Raw genomic sequence first — 20,431 nt, 5'->3', positions numbered from 1 at the left:
TCAGTAAAACCTTTAACAAATATTATTACATTATATATATATATAGATATTGGATTTGTAGTGAAATGCTTGTGTAACGCGTTTGACCCATTTACGCCATTTTGATGATACAGTGAAGGATATTAAAAAGAATTTTTTTTTTTTATCAAATATTTGAATATTGTTCGAAAAATTCTTTTTATCATCACTTTTTTTTAGAATTACAAACAACAAGGGATAATTGCTTGTTATAAATAATACAAAAACTTATTATTCTTTTTTTGGTTTTCATGATTCATCCAGGCTTTGGTTCTCTTTTTAATTTTTCTTCCTTTATGTTTTCCCCACTGACGTTATAAAAATATGCACTTGCACTCTCGAGAGACGGGAGGAAACTCACATTTTTCAATTTCCTTCATTTCTCTCTCTCTCTCTCTCTAACAATTGCATAAAATCGAGCATAATCCGGATGCCAATAACGTTGAAATTCAAAGTACAGTTACGCTTATAACTAATTTACATGCTCAGAAATTGAATACACGAGTCAAGAGAATAACTGATTTGTTACTATGTTATTTTTATCTATGAGCTCTATATCAAAAATAATTCGCATAGTTGGAATTTTTATTAAAGTTAATTATTAAATATTAATTACATTCAGAATTTATATAATGTAAATAAATATTTAAAAATTTTTTAAATTTAAAGAAAAAAATATATTATTATTTGGTACATGTTATTATAAATTCTTCAGTGAAATTTTTTTCTAAAAGGATTTTAGTATCAGTTTAGTCTTCTTTGAATTTCATAAGTAAACATGGTTTCCTCTTTCAATTAAATTCAACCCTTTTATTTACAGGTCGACAGTTATGATGAAAACACACATTCAATTTAGAATAGAATTATTCGATTCAACAGATATTCACATTTCTGGAAAATGCATGAAATCGTTATTGTTGTTGCTTTCACAATTCATCTTTTGAGAATATTCACCACATCTATATATATATAGTAATGCGCAACTACAATGACAAATTGTCAAAGAAATAAAAAGTGTTACAAATTTTATATGATGTGTATTTCAAAATGCAATTAAATTGTTTTATCATTTCAATAAAAAAAATCTTCACAGTAGTAAATATATATATATATATATATATATATATATGTATTTTTTAATAAAAGAAATTGATAATTTTAGAAACGATATATGTATAGTCTAGTATAAAGGATATATAGAATATTACGAATAACAAAGCTTGAATAAAAATAATTTAATAATGAAATAATAAGAAAATACGATACAAAAGTTTTGTTGAATATATAAAAAAAATATATAGTTTTTGCCCTAATTTATGTCTATGACCCAGTTTGGATATTTGATAATAGTTTATATATACCCCGTCGATGGAAGTCCACTACCTAGTATCAGGTAAATTCTTGATAAACCGCGGGGTAAACCATGTTATGGTGGCGAGGACACCATAAATTTTTCACTAAAGGACATCCAAAAACCAAGATGTAAGGTAAGAAGAAAAAGAGATATGATAAGCAAAGGTTTAAGTAAAGACGTTTACTGTGCAGGGGAGGGATACCTTAGTGCCGGCGATACTGAAAATAAGCAAGTTGGCTTAGAAATCCAGTGACAACAGTGTTGCAGTATTGGACATCTTGGGAGTATTACAACATCCAATGCCACAAAGACGATGGACCATGAAGGCATTCAGTTTCTTAAGGTTCCGCAAGTCCGGTTGGAAAAACTTGGAAGTAGAAGATGAAGCGCTTTAAGCGTTAGGCTGGAGGAAGTTGAGTCTCTTCAGAGGATCGACGAGAAGATCGTCAAGATGATAAAGTCTTGCGAAGTCGAGATGAATGTCAACATGACTTTTAAGAACGAAGTTAAGACTCTTTTTGCGAAGGTGACGGTAGCACAGAATCCAAATCAAACCAGTAAGAAGAAAGCGAACAGTGGATCTACAATAGTGATCCGAAACAGGTCATAACGAATAGTTGCAAGAGGTTCTTGTACCAGCCGGACTATACTCATATGAAAGCTCTCTACTCTAGAAATTGTTAATTAAATCAAATTGCGGGTTTAAATAATTTATAAAGTGCCTCTAACTCTTAGAACTTCTAACGTAAGTCAGTAATTAAATATTAAACCCCATGAATAATCCCGACGACTTCTAACTTTTAACCCTTTGAACGTTATAATCTATTAATTCTTTAATTAAAACCATTAACTATTTACCCATCTTATAACCAATCCTTTTGGGGAAAAAGAAAATTGTTTCGAGTCTTTTACTTATTCTTATAATTTGGGATATCGTTCATCCTCGACTCTAATTATCATCTTCGATTAATTAAGGGATCTGCATTATTATGATCCACAGCTACTATTTTTAAATCTGAAATTATTGCAATACTTATGAGGTTCTAGAAGATAGGGAAATTCGTATTTGTTAATTGGAGATTTCCAAGAGGAACTCAAGATTGAAAGTAGGACCATCATTTTCTTCTGGATCTTTGACAGTGGATTCAAGGGCAGATAAATTAGCTGAAACAGAAACTAGAGAGCTATTTATTAAGCCTACAATTGGTGTTTCTGTTCTTGGGATTTTAACAGTTTGTTAATAACAGAACACCAGAAGGAATAGACTACGAGCTGTAGATTATCAAAACACTTATGGGAATTATTATAATCGTAGTGGGAGTAACAGATACGCATAACACGCCCTCGGAATGGATATGGCAACTTTGGTGGCGAAGGTGCAAAGGCTTACAAGAAAGGGAGAGCTCCTGATCAAATTTGGAGGAGACTCCAATAAGGAGGCATTTACTGCTGAGGTCACCAAAGTGGTTGGAAGCATGAGGAAGGTGCAGATCTAGATCGACAGGTCACACTGGAGATCCGCGACCTGGATTGCCTTAACCAGGAAAAAGAGGTCCATCAGGAAAGTGAATGTGCTCCAGAATCCAGGAATGTGACGGTCCTAGGACCCAAACGACAAGGAATGAAACTCGCGGTTGTAGTGACCAACCCAGGAGAGGCGGACAGGCTGGAGAAATTGGGACGCATAAGTATTGGCTTTATTTTATTGCACAAAAAAAAGGGCGATGGTCCTTCGGTGTCGCTGATGCTTAGTGTACGTCCAGATACGAAAAGGAGAAATTGTTCAGATCAATAAATAGCCGTCCGAATTTAAATGATGACAACGATTATCACCTCGTCTGAATTTTTACTTTTTGAAATATTTCATCAAAAGAGTAATGAAACAGGAAATATCACTGAATCACCGAAACGTAAAAAATAGATTCTACTTATTTATTTCACTATTTTGAGACGCAACAAATTCTAGAACACAAGTTTAGATGTCCTGATGCAAAGACAAGAGAGGCCAAATTAGGTAATGGCTTACGCAAGCCTGGAGAGCTCCTGATCATATTTGGAGGAGACTCCAATAAGGAGGCATTTACTGATGAGGTCACCAAAGTGGTTGGAAGCATGAGGAAGGTGCAGACCTAGATCGACAGGTCACACTGGAGATCCGCGACCTGGATTGCCTTAACCATGAAGAAGAGATCCATCAGGAAAGCGAAAGTGCTCCAGAATCCAGGAAAGTGACGGTCCTAGGACCTAAACGACAAGGAATGAAAGTCGCGGTTGTAGTCACCAACCCAGAAGAGGCGGACAGGCTGGAGAAATTGGGAAGCATAAGGATTGGCTTTATTTTGTTGCCCAATAAAAAAGGGGCGATGGACCTTCGGTGTCACTGATGCTTGGTGTACGTCCACATACGAAAACGAGTAATTGTTCAGATCGATAATTATATTTTTATAAAAGAAGCCACTTATCCTTAAAATGATAATAAATATTTAAATTAATTCAATACATTAAAAGAAAATAATCTCTCTTGATGCAGGTAAATTTAATTAGTTACAGCAATTACTAAATATTCGCTACGTATAACTAAAATTATACGATTAAAAATTTAATAACGATGTTATCGTAGTAAAATTTTCAGTGCAAAAGAAAATATTTAAAATTATTCACTGTAAGTCATATGGTCGATTGAACTCGAGCTCAAACTTAGAGACGAAGCCTGAACTATGTCGTTGGCATTAACCGCTTTATCGTTCGATGAAATCGGACCAAAATCTATGTGACAGGGCTGGGGTGTAAATCGCGGTCACTCGCACAAGTGCGAGGGCGTTGGGGCGATTGTCGGAATTACACAATCGTGCCACCATGCGGGCATGGTCACCTAGATCGATTTCCGCACATGCATTGCACGCTCGTTGCTCCTTGCTTTCTCTCTCTCTCTCTCTCTCTCTCTCTCTCCCTCTTCGTATGTGTACACCTGCACCAGCATTAGTTCTGGTCCTGTAGTTTTATCCAACTCGCGTATAATCTCGACCAGTAAAAACACGTGGGAGAAATTCTATTAAACACACACCTTTTCACATGTTTTTTTTTCCTTAAAGCACCAAACATAAAAAACTATTTTACCTATATTATATTAAAATTAGAAAAATTTATTGATTAAATTATTTTAATTTTGAATAATATGAGTAATATTTAATTTTATTTTTCTATTAAATAATTTTATTTGAAGGTTGTAACGAATATTCCGAGATTGAATAATGTATTATAATTAATTTTGTATTTTTTGTAAAACTTTGTTTCCGATTCCTGTTTCTATTTCCTGAGTCAACGTGGGATTATTATTGACTAAATTAATGGATAAATTGGACGCAATTCATTTATTAATAGACAAAAAGGTTTGATGATAATATTAAAGAATTAATGTAAACGAAATAAGAGGACGGAGAAGGATGAAGAAGAGGGAACTCGGAAGGAGAAGGAGAAAATTTTCCACGTGAAGAATAATGTATTAGTTAGTGTTTCATGTAATTTTGTATATAAGTAATTTAGAAAATATATTATGCCCAATATCTGTTTATAAAAATTGTATTTTTTTTTTTGTTATTTATTTTTCTTTTTCGAAAATAAAACATTTGTGATTAAATAAAAGTTAATTTTATTAATAAATTCGTCATTCATTTTAATTATGTAATTTGTTTTCACAATTACATTCGAGTTATTTCATGCTCGGGGTTTATTACTATTTCATAAATTAGATTGTTCCCTGTATGACGTCATAGAATGTATCCAGCACTAACCACAAGCGAATATTGAGCGGTTACCAAATCTTGCAATTTCACAATTTATTCCACTAAATATCCTTAAACTCGTGACCTATTATTATCAATGAACAATTGATTGTTAACCAAATAATCCACAATATTCAAATTGTGGTAAAAGTTTTTCTTCAACTTTTTAAATTATTGATTAAAAAAACTTTTATATGGTCTGTATACAATATAAATCATATATTTTTATTAAATCTGCTTCTATTTTTGGAATACATTTTAAACTTTCTTTTTATCATATTAAATGTTTTTCTTTCAAAATTTTTTACTGAAAATTTTGGTTTTTTCACATAATCGCAATGTCCCATCCAAACACAATAATTGATTATCTCACTCTTGAATCTCCCCCTTTTCTTGTTGGCTTTTTCCCTAAAGCTGAAATATACTAGAGTGAATTCCAGACAAATTCTTGTGGCATGAATAAAGTGCTTCTTTTTTTTTCATTATTAATTTATGTTTTTTTTTTTTGGGTTTTATCTTCTATTTTGTCTTCGGAAATAAATTTCATCCCCCACGGGGTTATCAAGGTACTTTTAGAATAGAATTGATATTCGTGGAGTTATTTTAATAAAGACGTCCTTTCCGCAAGCGCTGATGTATTTTCAAATTAATATAGAAGGAAATTTTAGGAATATTCGAGCAAATATTTCTACTATACGTGAGAGCATTTACTTTTCAGTGGTTTTCATTTCGGAAATTGAAATTTTTCTTTTGAACAAAGAAAATTTTATTAAACAAATTACAAAAATAAATATTATTAATATAACAATTTCATGAATCTAAAATATTCAGCTAGAATTCATTTTTTTTAACATAAAGAAAGTTTACTGAAAAAGATTTATTACAATGTTAATATCATAATATGAAAATATAATATAAACGGTGGCTTCGAAGGGGAAGTGTTATATTTAAACCCCTTTTAACACGCAATTAACCCCTTTTTACGATAGTCCTAATCTTTTTCTTTACTGGGGATAGATTTATGAATTAATAGTGGTTTTTAGAGCGTATACAAGTTTTCAAAACTCTTTTCCATCTTCTCTGTTATTAAAAAGTTTTTATGCTCCCAAGAGCGCCGTATGATTAGACCGTTATGATTCGTTATGATAAAATTCAAAGTTTTAAAAAAAGTGTGTGCCAAGCAATTTTTCAACAATGTAATCTAGATCAACGTATTTTGATTAACAATTATTGTATATTTTTCAAAAAAATAAATTTTAATTAAAATTATTTCTTTGAAATTTTAATTGCTTTGTCAAATTTGGTAAAGGGAGAAAATTTTTATTTTGAAAAATATATATTTCGAATGAAGGAAAATTCTCCATTAACTTATTTTCCATTTCTACTTTCATTAATTTTATATTTTGTTTTATATCTCCATTTTTATATTGAAAGCCTTGGAAGGAAAATTGCATAGTCATTAGTCATCGTTGTCAGGTAATTTTGTTTTAAACCCAAGAGAAAATATCTATGTTTTACAGCTTCCAAGGCAATGTACAATGTAAGAACACACGAGTTCGACATTTATCATGTTCAATGTTCTATAAAACAGTAAAAAATGATTCAATCGGAAATGTTATTTTCTTTTGCTTTTTTTATTTTTAAAAAATTTGTAACGCAAAATTTCAACTATTTTATTATTATCAATTATTAATTTCCCTAAACCACTTGTTTATAGTGGCAATAAATCCAACAAATTTTTTACTAAATATGAAAAATTTCGAGATTTTGTGATATTTCAAAAATAGTTTATAATTGCTAAATATATAATTGAGAATTTGTTAATAATTGCTATAGGTAAATCTGAGTCTTATGAAATTTCCTTGTAAACTACAAACACATTCTAAATTCTCAGCAAATAGATGATAATGTTAAAGGATGATCGAGAGATATTTAGACAACGTGAGCTGCAGGGAAAATGGTAAGCCTCCATTAAGCTCCAACTCATTACTAGAATGGGATCATGTACTTAACGAAGAAGATCGTTTACAAGGTTCTATATATGTGTCACAGTTCCTTTACAGGAAGTAAATAATACCTAGAATTGATTATGCGAAACCGGAATATAATGTTCATCTTTAATTAATTCAGGTTCAATAAACCCAATTTTTTTTAATTATATACAGGGAAAATAATTCAAAATTAGTTTTGTTCAGTCGTTCTTATGATTGGAATAATTTTTTCTTATTTAAAAAAAAAAACAAGCAGTAAGAAACCGATGAGAAATAACTTTGTGTAAATTGATTCACATACAATCCATTTTTCTTACTTCTTATTTGCCCCGATTTTAGTGTCTCATTTTATGAAGCTTAGACTCCCTCTGCGCTAATTGGAAAGGGTCTTAGGTGCCAGGAGACCCAGGGCAATTTATTAGGAAAGAGATTCCACGTAATGGACTGCGACGAAGATAAACCCCACTTCAACGTACTTAACTGAGTTCGGAACGTTTAATTTGTCTTTCGTCCTTCGACGCGTCCTTCTCCTGTCTTGGTGAGACTTAAGATTTCACGCGCCCTCCAAAAAAGAGGTAAGAATTCAACGGCCTAAAAGGAAGAAATTACCACTTAAGCTCCTGATGATTGAGTTCTAAGTGAACGGAGTAATCTTTGATAACTATTCGGATAATTAATATGGAAAAATAAGATGAATAATAGAAACAATAGAGTCAACAATTAAATTATAGTAGATACTAATAATTCATAGTTTAATTCTACTAAATTGACCTACGATATGAATTTATATCTAGAACATAGAGTAAGTTAATAACAGGGATTTATTACGAATTAGGAAAAAAAGGATTTAATTCATAAATCAATGTAGAATTTCTTGAATTGAACAAGTAGAATTTTTACGGATTCAAAAGAGACATCTTCAAAAAGCGGAATATTTTGTTCTGAAATAAATTTTACATGTAAAAAGAAGCTGATTAGTAAAGGCAAATCTGGAAAATGATACAATTAATTAATTCCCAGAGGCAAGATAAAATCATCAAAAGGTGATTTAATCATTATGAAAATATTTGGAAATGATCCAAATAATAAATGAGGCAAAATCAGAATGTCCAACCAGTAAAAACAGAAGATAATCAAACATGAATTTCTCCCTTGGGGATATCTTTTAGTAAACGGAATGATAAATTGTTTGGTATTTTTAAAACAATAAAAATTATATCCTAATTTGGAATTTCTGTGTTAATGTGAAGAAAGATGATCTTACTATGAGAGGACTCAAAGCACAGATTAGATGAAGCACCTGTGGAAAATACACCAGGCTTTCAAAATTCATATTGTCCATTTTGGTAATTTAGTATCGCAAGGTATAGAATGGTCAAGAGAGTGAAATTCAAAACTCGTTTCAAGATTATTATTACACCTTCCGGAAATGTGTAAGGAATTTATATATTTAATTATGCGGAAAAATAAATTTGCATACCAAAACAATTTATTAAAAATTTTAATCGAAAATTAAACAAAAAAATTTTGATAGAAAACAATTCAGAGAAATATTTAATTTATCTAATTTATTCAAAAATTAGTGATCTCCCAAAGTTTATAATTCCGTTCCCTTTGATGTTAATCACAAATGCAAGTTGTCCTAACGTGACATATTGAACGTTTCTAATTCTAATTTCTAATTTAATTCTAATCAATTATTTCCCGAATACAGAATAAACAGCTACTCTATAATCTTTTCCACAAAATTTTTGAATCCCTTTGCAAAAAAAACTTTATTGTTAATCGTAGGACACGAATTTTTTATTTAATTTTATATAAATATAATTTCCAAATAGTTCTTTGAATAACGATTTTATATCAAATACGACTTCATTGCTGTTATCAGAGGTTGTTAATTGGTGATTTCTATATGATCTTTAATTAATACGATGTTCATCAGATTCATTTCTTTGTAGTCAAAACACTCACCAAGTGAGTAATGTCAAATTTACCCATCACGTGGATATTCAAAAGCCCAGTTTGTCAATCACTATATGAGTCTTCTTTTAATTCTCGAAACATTAATTTATATAATTAATTAATTAGATTAATTAGAAACATACGTTTCTAATCAATAATTTCTCATTCTAATTTCTAATCTAATTCTAATTATTGATTTATAATTATTATATTATTAATTATAATTAATATAATTAATTATACTATTAATTTTTATTTTCATTAATTATTACTATTAATTATCTAATCATATTAAATTATAATCTAATCTAATTAAATTCTTGACTTTTAATTAATTGCGATACGATACTTAATTTTCGAAATTATATGTTTTCCCATCGTTTTAAACTTTTAAATATTTATTTCGTTCCTGTCGTTCCTTTCGAAGGTCACTGCTCTACCGGCTTTGCCGTTCCTCTTAGTTTTCTTTGATTTCCCCTTCCTCGGAAATTTCTCCGTCTCCCTCTATTAAGGGATTTCAGCCTTGTGAGTTATTTGGATTCGTAGATTTGTTTCGTTATTAATAATTTCACGATCGTCGAGATAATATTCTTTTTGAGGACATACGAATTTTCGTCACGGGAGAAGAATTCACAGATGCAAAATTAAATTTCAGTATTTAAATTCTATTGTTAAAATATATTATCGAAACTAATAATATATTTTCAATTATTATTTATCCAAATAAAGTTCAAGCAATAAATTCCGTTAAATTATCCATCAAGTTAAAATTGAATTATCTTTTTGAGTTTCAATTTCATTTTTGAAAATATAATTTACGATCTCTATTTCATACGATGACAATTCGGTGATTGTAAATCCCGAATAATAAATTGAGAATAAGTTAACAATTTTTTTTTTATTTAAATTAAAATCTAACTGTAAATTTAGAAGATAATATAAAATAACACTTGACGAAGAGTTGTCGAGGGAGAAATAAGGCGAAAATTCAGTACACCAAGTTGGTTGAAAATCAATTACAGGAAAGTCTTCTTCATGCTGAACAAATTCCCATATGAGATGTCCCTCGTCAAACAATGTGAAAGTCTGCACGGTAATTCAATCACATAGGGGTAAAATCACATTCGTCACTGTTACGCTCTGGAAAATCGAAAATATTCCAAAGAATAAAAAAATAATTTATTTGTATTCACAATAATTTAAAATAACAAAATCGCTTGATTAGAATTTAGATGTTGTTCATTGATAAATAGCAATGTGTTAGATATTGTTAGAATCAGAATATATTACCTATTTGTTAGAATTAGATTAGAACTAATAAATTAGAATTATTAATTCTTGACTTCTGGAGAAGGACAAGTCTCTAAATAGGCTGACTATTTGCAAATTAACTGGAGGTCATGTCCAACGGGAGTTGACACCTAAGTCGTAAATTAGATGCCAACTCCCGTTAAAGGGAACTCCGAATTAGACTCGCATCAGATTAGATTATATATATATATCTTAATTTATTTTACTAATTTAATTTCCATAAAAAATTCATTAAATTAAATTGAAATACAAATTTGAAATCATTTCTTAAATAAATCTTCTTAAATAAAATATAAAAAAAAAAAATCTTGTATTATATAATCTCATGTTCGTATCCGGATATCTGTTGTTAAAAGCAAATCCGCTTGCACATAATGGGCTTCGATTGCTTAAAGTTTGAGCAGTTTCCATTTATCGCAAACATCGTTTTCGACATTTGATCCTTGAAAGTTTCTTGTTGAATCGCTCCTTTTCTCATGTGAAATGCGAACGATTTGTTATCGGTTCCAATTCTTTGGAACTTGAGAAGTAGTTTGTATAAGAGATCCCTCACATTTATTGTACACAATTTAAATTAATCCAACTCTGCAAATTGTTTTCTTAAAAGTATAAAAAAGAAATTTCAAATTTTATATTATATAATTTTAAAATTATTGTCATTTCTTCAGGAGAAATATATATAAACATAGTTTTGAATGACGCGCATTGAAAATTTTGATGGCTGTCTTCAACGAAACACGTCTCTCGTGTCGAATTCTCTGTGGCTTTTTTTTTTCAAATGAATTTCCCACAAAAAAGAAGTCAGTGACAGTAAATACTGTCCTGATTGAAGTTAACTCTTTGTGAAGATAGTAGGGATGGTGTCAATAAAAATTCAAGACCTCAGCTTTACAATTTCATGGTAGATGTAACCTACGTGAGTAACATTCAAGCTTCGAGCTTTTCGATTTCGATAAAAATACGTCAAACTTGGATCCACACACACACATTCAATCGCGTTTGGTTTCTACCTGAAAAATATATTACCTCTTTGTATGAAAATACTACAGATTCTTACTTCCTTTTTTTTTACAATGTTATAAACTATTCTTGTAAAATTTTATGATATGTTTCATCAAATTTCTCATGGAAAAAATACAATGTGTTTTCAGTAAAAAATGAAAAATTTAAAATATGCCAAAAATAAAATGCTCATTGAATTTTTGCTGAAGAAAATAGTTTTTTTCTGTTATTTAACATAATGAAGAAAAAAATAAAAAAGTTTTAAAATGTCTAGAATTTTTTTTACCTAAGGAACTCGAATTGGAATTTAGTTCCAATTTCTGTCTTCTTCCTCTATTTTCTTTATATCAAAATCGATATACAGATTTCTTTTTTATAAATATATATATATAAAAGACGAGCAAAGAAGGAAAAGTAGAATATGAGATTCTTTATTAGTTGCAGATTACTCGTCAAAGTTGTTTCCTTCAAGTTCTTTGATAATAACAGAGTTTGCAAAACAAATTAGTAAAAGCCGATTGCGACAGTTTAATTACAAAAGCCTTATTTGAGTTTCTTACTTTTAGAAGTTAATTCTTATACCATTATTTGTAACACATTTTTCAGTTAAAAAAATTATTGGTTTTGTTCCTTATTTCCGCAAGTGGAATTTGACTTACTTTGTCAACTAAACCCTCATAACAAAAGGATATCCCTAGGATATCCATAGGATATCCATATCAATGGTCGATATCCTAGAATGGTCCCCAGGATATCCCTAGGATATCCAAACCGCCGGTCTGTGGGACATCAACAGGACATCCATAGGATATCCACAGGATATCCCTAAGACATCCACAAAATATCTATTGGATATTATATCGCAGGATATCCATGGGATATCCTCAGGATATTCATGGGATATCTGGAGGACATTTATGAAAGTCTATAGAGATATCCAGAAGATATCCTGTGGATATCCTCAGATATCCATGGGATATCCAAAAGATATCCTCAGATATTCATGGGATATCCAAAGGATATCAAAACCGCCGATTTTTTGGATATCCTTAAGAGATCCTTTTGATATCCATAGGACATCCCTAGGATATCTGCGGGATATTATCAATATATCTCAAGATATCTTGTGTTATTAGGGAAATGTTAATTATTATAAAATTTTGTATTTACCGTTCGATTTCCTAAATTTTTCACTTTGCAAACAAGATGAACAGTTTGTCCCACTAATCCAGTGAAATTTGACGGCATCACAATGTCGAAATGGGGACCAGTGCCAGGTGTAGGCCATTCTTCTAAAAAATCCGTGCGAAAGTTCCTCAGAGAATTTGTTGAACCACCTGCAAAAAAAAAAAAAATTATTATTTTTAAAAATTCTAAAAAAAAGTATAAAATTAAGAATCGAAAAAACGATTTAAAAATCTTTTTTGAATAATTATCCGTTAGTTTTTAATTTTCTAACTATAACGAAACTTTTCGAAATGGTAAAATACAAGAATGCACGGAATGAAAAGTTAAATGAGAAAAAACAGGTCAAGAAATTATATAGGCGGTAATTTTCATTTTAATTAGAAAAATGGACTGCGCAAAATAATAGTTTGGTTTATGAGATATATATAAAAGGGATTATGTTTTTTTTTTTCGTTGGTTCAGATTTCTAATTATGTTTTGTGGAAATATTTTTATAAAAAGAACTGAATAAAATGCAATTAAATAAAATTTCACTTTTTATATTACATTGTTATATTTTTTGTCAAACAAGACAACCATGTTTTTGAAATTAAATCTTTTAATTAACTAAAATGACTTTTTCGGAAAATTACACAGATTTTTTTTGATAAATTGTGAACAAATATATTTTATTTCCACCAAAACATTGTTAACACAACAAAGAAAATAATTATTTTTATTTTACTATCAAACTTTATTAGAATTACCAAAAATTGATGATTTTTAAATTTCATGTTTGGCGAACCGTCCCATAGGGGTATTGATATTACAAGGCACACTAGTTTAGTGGATTCATGCTTTTAGCTCATGTTTTGTAGAGTATAGTGGTGAATTGTTTTTTGCTTTCCGATTACATGGTGGTTTTAGTCTCCATATAATATAGTGTTGGAGGAAAATAGGCAAACCTCGTTCCATCTGTCGTTTTAGCATGTACATATCGCGAGTACATACGCGTTGAAATCTGCCTCGTTTTTGCGCCACGATATCCAATGCACTACGCGCGGCGAAACAATACCTCGCTGAACACAATTTTAACGACAATTGCTTTACACACTTGTATGTGTATCGAGCGGTAATTACATGTTGCAATCGTCCCTGAAATCGACAGGATCAACCAATCTAATAAAGACAACTAATCCTATCCGAACTTTAATTTATTTTCCCCAACAACTTGTTTCACATTATAGAAAATCACTTTTAAAGGCTTTTACAAATAAATTACAAACAATTATATATCTTTTGCAGTGATGAATTTGTTATAGTTTAATCTTCTCTAATTCTGAAATTAATTTAAAAAATGATTTTAAATCGTAATCTTTTAGAATAATTTAAAAATAAAACAGATTATAAAAATCCACATATTTGTGTACTTTCTGATAACAATTAGAAAAAAATTGATTCACTTCCATATTCTTATTTGGAATCCAGAGTTGCAAAAATTGGTATTTAGTTCTAATTGAATCATCCATCACGAATAGTTGCAAGAGGTTCTTGTACCTGCCGGACTATACTCATATGAAAGCTCTGTACTCTAGAAATTGTTAACTAAATCAAGTTGCGGGTTTAAATAATTTATAAAGTGCCTCTAACTCTTAGAACTTCTAACGTAAGTCAGTAATTAAATATTAAACCCCATGAATAATCCCGACGACTTCTAACTTTTAACCCCTCGAACTTTATAATCTATTAATTCTTCAATTAAAACCGTTAACTATTTACCCATCTCATAACCAATCCTTTTGGGGAAAATGATCCACAGCTACTATCTTTAAATCTGAAATTATTGCGATGCTTATGAGGTTCTAGAAGATAGGGAAATTCGTATTTGTTAATTGGAGATTTCCAAGAGGAACTCAAGATTGAAAGTAGGACCATCATTTTCTTCTGGATCCTTGACAGTGGATTCAGGGGCAGATAAATTAGCTGAAACAGAAGCTAGGGAGCAATTTATTAAGCCTAGAATTGGTGTTTCTGGTCTTGGGATTTTAACAATTGTTAATAACAAACAACCAGAAGGAATAGACTACGAGCTGTAGATTATCAAAACACTTATGGGAATTACTATAATCCTAATGGGAATAGCAGATACGCATAACACGCCCTCATAATGGAGATAGCAACCTTGTTGGCGAGCAAACTTCGGAGGGAAGTGAATCCGGACGTCAGACACACGCAGATTGTGGGTGCAAGGCCTACAAGAAAGGGAGATCTCCTGATCAAAATCGGAGAAGACTCCAATAAGGAGGCATTCACTGCTGAGGTCACCAAAGCGGTTGGAAGCATGAGGAAGGTGCAGACCTGGATCGACAGGTCACGCTAGAGATCTGCGACCTGGATTGCCTTACCCAGGAAGAAGAGGTCCAACAGGAAACCAAAGTCCTCCAGAATCCAAGAAGCAGGAAAGTAACGGTCCTAGGATCCAAACGACAAGGAATGAAACTCGAGATTTTAGTCACCAAACCAGAGGAGGCGGATAGGCTGGAGAAATTGGGACGCATAAAAATTACCTTTATGAGTTGCCCAAAAAAAGGGTTTCCCAATCATCTCAATTTTAATACATTGCGATGGTTACTAATTGAATAAAAATTTGCCAATCAAATTAAAATTTTAGTCATATTCTCCTTTCCCTTTGATTTGAAGGCTATATAAAATCCAGGGAATGGTTCACAACCCAATATTCCCAAACAAAAAAAATAATTCCATCCAAGTAAACTATTTCAAAATTTCTTCCAATATTGAATTCACAATACAAATACAATGTAATTTAAACAATTCACTATATCATTTAAACCATTAATGAATATAAAGTTTGTAGGCCGACAGTTAACTGTTTAATCAAGCATTCACTAAGGTCCGGTTTTCGCCAATCTCGCTTAAAATTTAATCAACGAATTTATAATCAATCAACTATTTATAAGCGGTCAAACTGATTTTAACCAATTAAATTAAAAAGACAAAGTTTTAATTTGTCTCCTAAAATTTATCAATAAATTATATAAATCTATTTATATTTATGACATAGTAAATTAAATAATATGTGTATTCATATTATACATAAATACATTTTAAATTTTACTCATACATATTTAAAAAGTTTACTCGGTTATTTTTCATAAATGTTACTTTCTGGACACATGAACACCGGAACACGTACTAAAAGGGATCTGCAGCAGAATATATAGTGGTAATAATATTCCGCTTCCCTTTCTTTAGTCCCGGCTATTTCTTCCCTACTTACTAAAAGAAATGGTGGATGTTTTACAAACTCTTTAATATCTGTCAAATCCAGTCATGCTTTTGAGGGGTTTAAATTTAAGAGGGTTGAATTTCATTATTATTACATTGGTTGTGAATGGATAATAATTTAATAGAGAAAAATTTTTCATTATAATGTGATTTTGACAGAAATTATTAGTTGATTATTCATACAGGATTTTTGCTACTAATGGATACATTTATAAATTATATCTTAAAATCATTGTAAATTTTTAAATACATTATCGTCTTTGTTCTTAATTCTTTTTATAGAATAAATTTTTCCACTACGGGAAATTTAAATACAAATTCAATGAAAAAAAATCTTTTTATATTTCGAAACGTTTTTAATTGAAAATTATTTACTATACTTTTAAAAGACTATCGGACCCAAGAAGTTTTCCAGAAGCTTCTATACGAAGTTTTAAGTTGGTGACAAGTTCAATCACCCGTGTCTATTGATTGATCGAAATTTCACAATATTATGGCATCACGTGATTCTTCTAAGAATTTTCCTACAACTAATTTTTCCAAAAAAAATTCGATAAAGAAAGTTAAATATTTTTTAATAATAGTATCTACGTAAATGGTATGTGAAATTATATTTATAAATGCCACACGTTCCTTTATTCGAAGTGTCTGACGCGGTTAAATGTATTTTTGTAAAATTTAATTTTATACCCACTTAATTCAACTTTAATTATTACTTTGAATTATTCTCTATTCTTGAATATATCTACAGCATATTTCCATCTCCATTGATATGTAAATTTGGCAACATTAATTTTTAATTACTATTTTATTTTACATTATCCTGTATTTCTAATTAGAGAATTTTTTTTACTTCTTTCATGATACAATTTTGATTTTTATAAAATTAACTGCCTTATAAATTTTATCAATGAATAATTTATTTATGAAACAATTACTTTTTTTACTGCACGATTTGACAAAACGTATTATATGAATTATTCTTTAATTAGCATAGGGAGGCTAATAAAATTTATCGATTTATAGCGAGATTCACCTCATTATTAAACGCAGACATCTATTGGATATTCTAACTATTATAAAGCATCAACCTAGTTTTATTTCTACTATATTGTTATAAATATGTTATCATGTCTTTTAGTTTCTAGAATTATTTATATACTATATATTTAAATCGTGTTAATTAAATAAATTGTAATGGAAAAAATTTAAAATACCACGGAAAGAAGAGAGGAAAAATATTAAGTTTTAGATATTTCTAATTATGGAGGATGTGACTGAATGTCCTGACTTTTGGAGAGAACAATTCTTTTGGGATGTCGCGCGGACAATTCTCAAGCGAGTATAATAATTATTTCAGTTTTACAAGTCTCTCGAGGGATGTGCCAGAGAGAGAGAGAGAGTCCACTGTCCATTACGAGAGCTAGCGTCATGGGACTCCCTGAGTCGACAGTGACGAAGACTGGGTGGTTTTGCTGGTTACCACAAAATCCTATTTCGCAACTGCTGTCCCGCCGAAAGGTAACTTCGTTTTAGTTCTCAACTCTTACGCCAGATACGGTTTTATGCTCGGATAACCGCACTGAAAGCTAGGAGAAGTTCTACGTCGTCTTTTGCAAGTTGCAGGGTGCAATTTACAGTGACTCACGCGACGACGAATAACTTGAGATTTGTGTATAAGGAATACAACAGTTTTGCACAAATTAACTATTCGCATTCTTTAATTCTTCGCTAACAAATCAGATCACACAGAAAAAAAGGTGGGCAAAAAGTTGTAAAGATAGAGGATAAAAGTCGTTAGGATACAGGGTAAAGGATAAATTTGTGATGGATAAAAATGTTACTAAAATATTACTAGAAAAATGGATGTCATATTTGAGTAAACTCTCTAATTTTAATAAAAATATTAGTAATTTTACACTTAACTTATTAAATCCACAAATTTTATATAAATAAGTAATTGCATGTGGAAATATTTTGCCTATAATTATGGTCTATTAATAAAAATATCTTTGACTAATACAACTGACAGCTGACGACAGTGCGTAAATAATCAGAACTGGAAAATTACAACTCAACGTCTGTATTGTTGCACGAAAGCAGAGTTGGGTAGTAACTGAATTTTTTGTGCATATTAGGCTGTGTCAGTTCATCGAGATATTTCGAGTTCAAGATATGACGTCAGAGGCCTGGAGAGACAACAAACAGACGACTCAATGTTATTCTTACGGGGAAGAAAATTTATTTCCACTTTCATTAATTTTATTCATACTTTAAACACGGAAAACGCTTGTTGACATATAATAAAATTAAAATGTGTGTTGATAATTAATTTTGTTATATATTTGATGTAATTGCATTTATAGATTCTCTGAATTCGTGATAAAATATAAATTTTGAGGTTAGGGGTGTTTGTTAACTAACTTGAAATCTTTTACTGCTGCGGTAATTCCCACTTAAAATATATATTTTATATCTTTTTTAATAACATGCATACTGGATATTGTTTAATAATGTTAAAATGTAAAATGTGATTAGTAAACAATGTAACGCTGTAAAATTAAATTCAATTTTACACGTCACAACTTCTTTATGAATTATTTAATTATAGATTGAATAATCTTCAATATGAATATTTAAATAAAAATCTATTTAATTTTCTATTAATATTTCTGTTTAGAGATGGTAACGGATATTCCTGGATTGAACGTTAGGTTTTGTTTAATTTTAAGTAAATTAATTATGTATTTTGTAAAACTCCGATTCCTGTTCCTGTTTCCTGAGTCAACGTGGGATCTTATTGACTAAATTAATGGATAAATTGGACGCAATTCATTTATTAATGGACAATATTATTCTACAAGATTTCTTTGAATCATTTCAAGTTTACCGCCTTATATCGCCTGAATTCTGTGTCAACCAATCACAACGCTTCAACAATTTTTGATTTTCTTCTAATCCATGGCCCAAGGATTTATATTGTTTGTTTGGAAATTATTAAACAAACTATTGTGTTATTGCCTATTTATATTGGATTTTGCATCTTTAAGAAGATTATATTTATATCCTCGGTAGAATTTATTGAGCCTTCCGTCTCCTATACGCGAAGCTCCTATGCCGGTGGCCCATTAAAATCGTCATACGAACCTGGTGCTAAGGGATACATATAAATGTTGGAATTTGATTCCCATTGTGTTTTTATATTGTGATTTCTACATCAAGATCTGTATTAGAGGATAATGGAGGAGTGTCTAATAAATTATTTATAAATTTAACATCTGGATTAAACAAATATGAAGTTTGTAAGAAGATATCAAGAATTAGGGTCCACAATTTTATTACTACGATACTGTTGTTTTTGATTTTGAAGAAGCAGACGACAAATGAAGATCGTCACTATGGAAACGAATAACACGAGGAAGAAAATTTCATGAAATCATTCATTCGTTTGTCAACAGCCTCTAAGTGAAAAGTGAAATTTATTTAATTTAAAATCATTTAAATTTAGTTTCTTTTCTTGTGTTTTGGAAGACTATTATTCTTTTAATTTCGGTAAGAAGTTTTATTTAATAAGGAATTCAGTAAAGATTCTTTTTAAGATTCTTTAATTTAATTTAATAGATGTGATTTTTGTGTGTCCATCTTTGATTTTTTTTTATTTTGTAATTGATTTCCTTTACTGAATTCTTTATTCAATTTTCTTATGTTAATTATTAAATTAATATTGTGACATGTTTTAATTGTGATTTTTGTGATTTTCCCAATATTGATTGATTTTTGTGATTTTTATCAATATTGAATTTCCCCAAAATATTGTTTAGACCCAACCTAGATAAATTTTGATTTTTGTATAATTGATGAATGAATAATTTCCTTTTTGTCGTGTTTCGATTTAATTTTATAATTTGATTAATTCAATCTTGGAATTCGGTAAGACAAATGAATACTTAAATTATTATTGTTTTTGATTTAATTTCTTGTATTGAAACTTTTGTAATTTAGAATTATTTAATTAAAATTTGTGATCATATATAAATCTTGTGTCTAAATTAATTTTTCTTTTGATTTGAAATAATTAGTTTTCTTCTTAATTTTTATTGTAAAGACCACCCCTCTCTACCGTTTAGTTTTTGAGTAGCCGAGTAACTTTAAAGTCGTTGCATTATTATTTTTTTTATATTTAATTTTTTTTGTAATTTGACTCAGTCTGGCGCCCAACAATAAATTATGATTTAAGTTTTGATTTTTGATTCTATTTGTTATTGCAACGCCAGTGTAGCCTGAAATTAATTTATTATTTGTTTAATTTTGAGATTAATATAATAATTGATTTTACTTAGCTTGGTAGCCTCGTGTAATATTAATTAGTTAATCTCAAAGATTTATTTATTGATTAGTACTTAACCTGGTGATCTCGTGTATTAATAATAAATATTTCATTTAGGAATACATTTTTTTAAAGGGTTACAACAAATACCCCTAACCTCAAAATTTATATTTTATCACGAATTGAAAGAATCTATCAATACAATTGAATC

General features: G+C 29.9%; 1 protein-coding gene across 2 annotated transcripts in view; it reads right to left on the bottom strand.

The window, feature by feature from the left end:
- The window catches only part of LOC127285844 (zwei Ig domain protein zig-8-like), a 44,555-nt gene that overhangs the window by 7,369 nt on the left and 16,755 nt on the right, over positions 1 to 20,431 (bottom strand). For both annotated transcript variants that reach the window (XM_051312056.1, XM_051312057.1), the window contains one exon: positions 12,591 to 12,757. In XM_051312056.1, coding sequence (XP_051168013.1) covers positions 12,591 to 12,757 — 167 coding nt within the window. The remainder of the gene's footprint in view (positions 1 to 12,590; positions 12,758 to 20,431) is intronic.

The sequence above is a fragment of the Leptopilina boulardi genome, unplaced genomic scaffold (genome assembly GCF_019393585.1).
Source record: "Leptopilina boulardi isolate dan_hultmark-lab unplaced genomic scaffold, ZJU_Lbou_2.1 LbouV2_341, whole genome shotgun sequence".
Classification (NCBI taxonomy): Eukaryota; Metazoa; Arthropoda; class Insecta; order Hymenoptera; family Figitidae; genus Leptopilina; species Leptopilina boulardi.
The sequence above is the reverse complement of the archived record's forward strand: the minus strand, read 5'-3'. Positions and strand labels throughout refer to the sequence as shown.